The 9211-nt window shown below is 39.9% G+C and overlaps 1 protein-coding gene across 9 annotated transcripts in view; it reads left to right on the top strand.

Moving 5' to 3' along the window:
* LOC123873151 (uncharacterized protein CG43867) overlaps positions 1 to 9211 on the top strand; it is a 386310-nt gene that overhangs the window by 212117 nt on the left and 164982 nt on the right. The window contains exon 1 of one of the 9 annotated variants that reach the window (XM_045917865.1): positions 8355 to 8650. The exons of the other annotated variants lie outside the window; for them this stretch is intronic. Within the exon in view, the coding sequence (XP_045773821.1) occupies positions 8564 to 8650 (87 nt within the window). The 5' untranslated portion in view covers positions 8355 to 8563. Of the gene's footprint in view, positions 1 to 8354; positions 8651 to 9211 lie in introns of those variants that run through there. 9 annotated transcript variants of the gene reach the window in all.

Here is a 9211-nt window from a genome sequence, read left to right as displayed (position 1 = left end):
AAGGCCGCGGATTGCGACCTTCAGACTCCTCTCAGCCGGCAGTGAGTAGGAGAACCAGGACACGCCCTCCGTCTTCTCCAGGGCGGTGAGATATCGCTGGACGAGGCGGAATTCCTGGTCCTCCTGAGGCGTGAATCGGATGCCCTTTCCGTAAGGGCGAGCTGCTGGGTTTCTACCCAACTGGAGCTTAATCTGCTTGATGTGGTGCGTCCAGTTGGGCAGATTTTCCACGATGAGTGGCGGGTAGCGTAGCTTCTTCGTTTTGGGAGCTGGGCCGCTCGGTGGCGCGCCGCCGGAAGGGGCGGCGGCGGCGGGCTTCGGCGGTGGCGTTGCTCTCGCGCGGTCGGCGTAGGAGCGTGGGGCCGGCGTCGGAGCTCGGGTCGCTCCGGTGTCGTCCGTCCCTGAAGCTTCGGCTGTGCGTCGGGGCATCTCGTGGCGGGAGGGAGGGGTCGTCTTCGCAACCCGTTTCGCCTCAGCGGGCGCGTCCTCCTCGGAGTCGGTGCGCTGCCTCCGGCTGGGGAGCGCACGGCGATCTGGGCCTTCCAGGGCCAGGATGGCGGCGTAGTAGGCGTCATCCTGCCGAAGTGTAGGCTGGACCGTTGTCTCGCTGTCCGCCACACTGTCGTCGTCGAGCAAGGGCATCGACAGCGGGCGCGGCGCGGCGGTTAACGCGGCGGGCGCGGGTGCGGCGCGCGAGACGTGCGGGGCCGGTGGCGCGGCGTACGGCGCGAGAGCGCGCGTGACGGAGCCATACGGGGCTACAACGTCTGGCGCACTCGCGGGTGCGGCGCGTGATGCGGGTGCGGCGCGTGGTGCGGGCGCGGCTGGAGGCGCGGCGTACGGCGCGAGGTCGCGCGTGACGGAGCCGGTCGGGGCTGCGACGTCGAGCGCACTCGCGGGTGCGGCGCGCGATCGCGGATCGCGAGCATGTCGTTGGTGGCGGCCCTGAAAAGGGCCTTTGGAGGTGGATGGACGGTTGTCCATCCTCGCGCGGCTCTAGCGGCGCGTGGGAGCAGTCGTCACGCCACCCAATCGATCACCGGCTGGTGAGATCGGGCATCTCCGGGGTTCGGGCTTCTCCTCCGCGCAGACAGAGCGCACGGGCGAAAACTGCTGGAACTTTTTCTCAAAAAAAGTCTTCAGTTTTCTTGCGGAGCGTAGTGGGGTGCGTGCGCAGTGGACGACTGTAGCCAATCCTTATAACGGCGGAATTTCGGATTTTGCATATTTATATGACCCTGCCCCGCACCACCGAGGCTATAAATATCACCCGCGCCAGGTCCCCGCATTCATTTCGCGAGACGCCGTTGCAGCGAAAGTATGCATGTTACAAGTACAATTTGGTATGCTAGACGTCTAGATTTATCTAGACTACCTATAATAAATGTTCTACATATGTTACTTTACTAAATAATTACATAAATTAATTCTAGTGTTTGGATCTAGATTTCCTAGGTCTTTACTTCTTATATTTGCAGACTTTGGTTTTAAAAGGCTAGATCTTGATCAAATGAATCGTTTACAACATATTATTTTCCTGTTTCCTATTTAATCTATGGGTAATGGATTAAAGAAATTGTATAACCTTAAGCCCTAGGTTTTAGCCTTTTGCCTAAAACCTAGGTGTACTGTTTTTTCCCAGATTAGGGATCGCGCTAATCTTTATTCGTATAAACAAAAAACATTTACAATTATTCAATACTTTCTAAGTTATTTACATTTTTCCTTAATAACTATATCGAGTTATATTCCCGCAAATACTAGACCTAGATTCTATTTATTATTGGTTTTACATAGTTTTCTTAGTTATCTACCTATACTTATACTTTAAATCAATGTATTCTTTATTAATTTGCCAAATTCTTATAAGATAAAAACATAAGTTAAAACTAATTTTCACCCTAGAATGCTCGCTCCTGATTGGTCGAGAGCGCTTTTCTGCTCGCTCATGTAGTTACTTCGCCAGTCTTGCAGCGGAACGCGGCTCCGTCGTGCACATAATTTTCAATCTTAGAATGCTCGCTCCTGATTGGTCAAGAGCGCCTTTCTGCTCGCTCCTGTAGCTATTTCACCGGTCTTGCATCGGAGCGCGGTTCGTCGTGCACAAAAAGGTTACAGTTATTCACAGTATCTCTATCAGTGTCATGTTACACGTTTCCTCTTTAACGCTTGACATTCACACTGGAAAAGGTTGGAATGTGGACGTGGGTTGATGTCACGGCATTGAACAATGTTTTCTATGATACATAATAGGAGTTCTTACTCAACTTATGGGCGCCTAGTAGTTTCACTTACTTTACTGGTTACCAATTTAGTAGTTACTTACTTATGGCCAAAATTAATGCTCAATCTATATTTAACTTGTCGATAAGTTACTCAGCAACGCTGTTATTTGACAAAAAGACTGACGAATAACAACATTGCTACGTAACTTATCGACAGATTACAGATAGATTGATTTTAATTTTGGCCGTTAGTCACGTTGTTAATTGTCAATAAAGACCATTCAATTTTCGACAAACAAGAACGTTGCTAAGTAATCTATCAACAGATTAACTATAGGATTGGATATTAATTCTGGCCGTTAGTGGTTTCATTGTTTCTACAAGTCACACTTACATGAATTTAGGTCCTTTTAATATTTTGGATCAATGTTTTGTTGAATTTAGCAAGATTGGTCTCTTATTAAAGATTTTTTATATATTTATAGCAAACAAAATAATGCTTGAAGAATAGGTGGTATAGCATTGATTACACCAAGGCTTAGTAGAAGTGGTCATGCAAAGTCATTTAGTAAAAAATTGTTTCAAAAAGTATTTTATGTATTATTGTCATTTAAATCCTTTAGGATAGTAGAATTGGAAAAATAGGCACCTACCGCAAACAATCGCGCGTACAATGTAAACCCCTTTTAACTCATACAAAGGACGTTATATTTACAGCCTGTGTATACATAGTAGTACAGTGCATAGTTGTAGGTTTGTGCGTTTGTATCGCTATTGTTGCAGAGGTCGTCGACTCTTGGCACGAATGCTGTAGAACTATGGCGAGAGGAGAAATGAACAGTTGTGTACATTCAGTTTGAATTGTGTACATATAAGCGAAAATTTGCGAGGTAGTTACGTCTAAGTTTAATTTTTATTTGCTGTTTGGATGTTAGGTTTATATTTCAGAAATTAAACCATTTAAAAAAAATTAGGGTTCCGTATCTCAAAAGCAACCCTTTTAGGGTCACTTCGTTGTCTGTCTGTCCATCGGTCTGTTCGTCTATCGTCTCTGTCAAGAAAAGCTATAGGGTACATTCCGTTTATCTACATGAAATTTGATAGGTAGGTAGGTAGGTTAGGAGGAAAATCGTGAATAAAGTGGTTAACATCACAAAACTTACTTTTTACTTAGCACAGTTATTCAAAGTGTCTACAGATTAAAATTATTTATTAAGTATCACTTGTATTTTTAACAAGCAGAGAGGTATGTGTATTTATTGTTATTGTGTCTCTTAGGAGATAGCCCAACCATTAATAGCCCATCATAGTTTGTATTCGAAACTGGATATAGGTTACTTTTTCTCCTGGAAAATCGTAGAGTTCCTTATAAAACCTAAATCCATGCGGACGAAGTCGCGGTTATTATCTAGTTTATAATATCCAATCCAATGACGATGAAAAAGAAGATCGTAGATACAATTTCAAGTTCAGTAAGCTTAGATTTATTTCATGCACTTCATTATTTCGTATTTATTCAAGTGAGTGCTTATGTTCAGCATTTTATATTTCATCCGCTCGCTCAATTCAAAAGCGAACGCTCTTGAAGCAATCAGTGTCAAGCGCCTCTTGAATCGGTGAAAACTGAAAACTTCGCGCTATTATACTGTTAGTTTAATCGCCTGTTTTTATGGTAATGCTTACCTACTGAAACAAAATATTTATAAGTGTTTTTAACGAAAATGTTATTATTTTATTTGCACCAAGTTTGACCATGTACAACACCCTTAGCTTGACCAAGTTTCTCGTGCTGTCATAGTGTGAGAGATACCCAAGTGTCAAAGCGGGGCATTACATTTTATAGGTACTTACCACTTGCAAACTTTCGGCAGGTGATATTCGATTGCTTAGCATGCACTTTTTTATTGAGAGTTAGGATTACGCTTAACGACAATCATGCTTAATAAAAAGCAATGGTGAGGTCTAGATTCGAGCGCGCTTACCTAAGAGATATGCCTATTCACTCTTGCCTTGTAAGTATTTAGGTTATACCTGAAAACTCTGAAAAGTTGAAGACCCAGGAACGAAACGCCGATCCCCCAAATACGGACGTCGAGGCCTTTACTACAAGGCCATTATCTGCCAATTTAACGATTTCATTACTATTATTACTATACGGAATAACTCAAAATTTAAAAAACCCCCGACACAAAACCTCTATAAGAAAACTAGAAAAGAGCTGATAACTTTCAAACGGCTGAACCGATTTTCTTCGATTATAGCCAAGAACACTCTCGATCAAATCACCTTTCAAACAAAGAAATAAGTTAAAATCGATTCATTCGTTTAGGAGCTACAATGCCGCAGACAGATACACAGATACACACGTCAAACTTATAACACCCCACTTTTTGGTTCGGGCGTTAAAAATAGTGGAAAGGGGTCAACAAGTAAGTCTTGGCATCGATAAAAGAAAGGAGAGCTAAGTGGGTGCGGGTGTCAAGTTGTATTATAGTTATTTCGAACTTCAGAAAATAAAGAACATTAATACTTACTCCCTACCACTTCTTGGCAAGTTTTCTACATAACCTCTATTTTATCCTCTTGGAGGTTGAATTGTCAACAATCCTTTCTTAGCGGATGCCTACATCATAATAGCTATGTGCATTCCGAATTAGATTTTAGATAGATCAGTCAGTTAGCTTTTACCTTTATATACTTATCTATTTATTAGGTAAAAGCTTCATTCTTATAGTATTAGGTATCTAATTTAAAGAATTGAAATAAAAAAAATGTCACGTAGCCTACATGTAAAGTCAAGACAAAGTTCATATATTCCTTGAGTCAAAATTTTAGCACCGATGCAAGACGCAGTTTCTACAGAAACCAGCCAGCAAAAACTCAGCTGTTACTTTTTTCAGAGGTCTTCATATAGGATTTTATCACTTTTAAAAAAATTTGATATCATATTCAATTTATCACCCAAGCTTTAACGCTAATATTGCTGACATAATTCGTTTTCTATTAAAAAGCTCGGAACGAAAATTCAAAGCCCGTTAAACTAATTTCTAAGGCTATTTTGTAGCTCACTAACCACGACGTCAATCCATCATACAGCAATCATGTTCACGTCGCTCGCTCACAAACTATCTTTCAATAAAAATTTTAATTAAAATTTTGAGTCAGCAGATAGCTTAGACAGGTACGACATTACACCCCTATCTATTTAACTACATATATCCGTGTTTTAAAAGTTGATCTTAATTGCGACGTGATTGAAGGACAAACATACTTTCAAAAGTCATTGGATAGTGCAGATCTTTAACGTAGCTAATATTATTTAAAACTAATTCTAAGGCTATTTTGTAGGTCGCTAATCACGTCGACAATTCATCATACAGCTCATCAATCCACGTCGCTCGCTCACAAACTATCTCTCGCTGAAAATTTAATTTAAATTTTCAGTTTGTGTCGAACATTCATTTTAAACTCGTACAGTTCGAGAACAATGGGGCACACGTACGATAGGATCTCCATGCTGACTAATTTTAGTGGGACAAGTCCTGATTATTATAATCAATTTTGCTCTTTCCTTCGGTTTTGTGATTGTTTTCCACTTGCAATTGCTGTTAAACAGGCCTGAGAACAATGACTTTTACAACCTGGGTAGTTGCCAAATAAGTTTTTTTTAATAAGTATTTTAATAGTTATTTACCATTAAAAAATATTTGGAACCTGTCAAGACTGAATTAGTAAGTTTTAATTGTGGCTTCAGCGCTGTATCTATGCTCCCAGCACTTTGATTGAATTAGGTTTTAGTTCTTGCAATGTATGGTGCACTTGCAAAATACTTCACGTGAAACTAGTTTCTCATAGGTATTAACATTATCAACAGATGGATAACAAATGCTGACTATTGTCTATTTTTGGGAAACACACCTAATAACTTTCTTTCGCTTTCTTTTCTGAAAAATATATAATTATTTAAATTTTGTTTGCTTGGTAGAGTGCCTTTCGCTTTGCTTGGACAATATTTTTATGGTTTGATGAAATGTGATCGGTTATTTGCCAGTTGATTTCCAAAATCGATTAGTCCCAGTCCGCATATTGTAGTAGATGATGGTCACCCTAAACTAGGATCCATTTAACGAACGGGTAAATGGTATTTACTGAATGTTTATCAGACGTTGAGGAGATAACATTGCAGTGAAGCTCGCTCCTGTTTCACGATAGTTGCCTTTATTGCGAGCTAAATGATGTGTTATATTGTACTTTTATTTACCTTATTAAAACTCACAGAACATAAAAAGTGAACATAGCTCAAAGGATTAGCAAGTGACAATGGGCAGGTTACATCGTCAGACCGGCATGCTGATTCGCTAACTCATTGTTCAACGATGAATGATAGCCACTGAGCTCATTTGACATTGGTTGGTTCTACATTGCTGCTTCCCTGATTGCTATTAAAATAATTTTTCGTAGAAAACCTTCAATGGATTAAAAATGAATGTCAAATGAGCAAGGTAGCTATTCATCGTTGAACACTGAGAATCACCTGCTGTTCTGAGGTGGAGACTGGAGACCGCGTATAGATTAGCGAAGTTTAGGACGACCTCTACTCTATAGACTGTTGACCGTTCTGCTGTTTGCTCCGCATGACTGAGTTAGTTCCGCTGGACTGATGACCTGAACCTGAAGAAGTTAGCTAAGAGAGAGTGGATGAGAAAGACAGAGGGCCGTGTTTAGTGATGTTTCCTCTACGTCTACCGGTTTGGACTGTCTTGTCAGTCATTTAGTCACGGTACTGTTTTATATGGAAAGCAAAATTTAAAGTTTAGGCAGTCTCTACAGTCTACATGCATGTATGGAATTAGCTGCTATGCTGCTTTGCATTACATGTATGGACTCTGTATGTAGGTAAAGTCTACAAATGTATTTTGTGAGTAAACTGAACCCTAAATTTAGTAGGTATCCTTTACCCCCGAAAACCTGTATTTGTGAAGGTGCAGTAACAGAGCTTAACCCTTAACATATGCAAAGTCACGTCTCTACTATCTTTGTTTGTTCAGCATAAGCTTATCGCGCGACATGGGGGTACAAAATACCTACCTTGCTAAAGCCCGATTCAGTTAGCACCGTGAGGAAAACTGCTATGTGGAGATAATCTAAGTATTTTGAGGAGTTGAATAATTTGAAGGCGATCTACTAATAGGAAGGAAACCCATCATGAATAGGTCGTCTACTACAGGTGCACGATTTTTTTTTTTTTTAATTTGTGCCAGAAAGTTGTAACAACAAAGAGAAAAAGAGGGAAAAAGTGAAGAGGGAAGCTGTTATCTCCTTAAGAGAATTCTACCAGTGACCCATACCAGTGCGAGAGGCTGTAAAAGGAGTAGAATAGGTACACTACACTAATTGTCTGGCAACGCATGACGTGATTTCTAATACTATTCCCAAGAAAATGTAAAAAAATTAGACTATACTTTGTAACATTTTTTACACCTTTATTATCTGTTATCTCCCAAAGCCACCATGATCCAAAGTTCTAGTCGCTGATCGTTCCTCCCTGTGTTGAGGTCAAAACGCAGAGAAACTTTCAGCTTTTATAAAATAACGAAGGTCTGACACGCGCTGGCTCTTAGTCCATTAGTAGGTATTAATATGCCGGAATTCTGCATAATAGATCAGGTTTGACAAACTAACATTATTAGTGCCAGGTGTCTGTCTGGGAATAGGATTAACGTGAAATAGGAGGCACAAATGGGACACCTGCCGTTATGTAGGTACCTACCTACAAATCTCCCGTTGCGTAGCCCTGAAAATGCCATTGTATTGCTATAGTATTTACTTTTATCTAAGTAGTTAACTTAAATAAACGTAATCTAACTATATAAATGTTTAGTTGTATAGTTAGTTGTACTCATAAATTTCTTATGATTTAGATTAGTTCTTGCAATTACAAAATACCTCGCATAAATAAGACGTCTCGTTTTGTAGGTATAAATGTCAAATATATTATGATACATATATTTATGAGTTTTATAAGAAAGTGAGTGGGTATGTCTATTCTTTCTTTTACCAAACATGAATTTCAATGTAAATTTTTATTTACAACACCAAAGTTATAATTTTTGTAAATTACAGTAGACTATACCTAACTACATGAATACAATAAAATACATCAATAGTGACCAATATCAATTTGGATAGGTTCCAAACAATCCTGTATAAACTAAAAGTGCGGTTCATATGCGTCGAATTTGTGCAATTTAAATAAAACAAGTTCGAATGATGTAAGTGTTGGTGTAAAGTGGAGTGCCAATGTGTGAGGTTGCGGCGCGGCGGGGCGCGGCTCACCTATGACGAATAACAATAACGGACTGAACGGAGGCGCGGCCTTCCCCGCGGCAGCCGACATGGACTCGCTCGAGGAAATGCTGCGGAAGGTAAGCAAAAAGAAAACTCCATTTTAAGTTTAAAAACACGCTCGCTGCGCTCCCTGTTTCGCATCAGGTGCAGACTTTCATGAATGAACTGGATGATGCTTTATTTATTTAGAGTATTTACTCACTTCCAAATTATCTATAACTACAAAGGTAGTTAGTTCAATATGATTTTAAAATGGTTTGCTTGCTACACTCGCACCATTATTCTTAACTAGACCGTTATAGATCTATAAAATATTTTTATTTATAGAAAAATTTAAGTACTTGTTTTGTAAAAAAAATAGTGTTTGTTACGCTTTGCCGCTAAATAAATCGAAATCATGAACTAAACAAAAGCAACAGATAGACTGTTAGATCTACGTAAATCAGACGCAAATCGATAGACAAAAGAACTGACAAAACGAATAATAACAAAATAGTTTTCTGTACAACACAAAAATACAAATAAAAGCACTAAAACTATTAATCTAAACGATTTACGAGCACTTCATGCATAAATCATTTCCACCGTAACGATCCACAATCCACATACAAAATGCAGTGTAATAAATGTATGGAAAT

This window comes from Maniola jurtina, chromosome 16 (genome assembly GCF_905333055.1).
Source record: "Maniola jurtina chromosome 16, ilManJurt1.1, whole genome shotgun sequence".
Taxonomy (NCBI): Eukaryota; Metazoa; Arthropoda; class Insecta; order Lepidoptera; family Nymphalidae; genus Maniola; species Maniola jurtina.
Note: the sequence above shows the minus strand (reverse complement) of the source record. Positions and strands in the feature narration are given on the sequence as shown.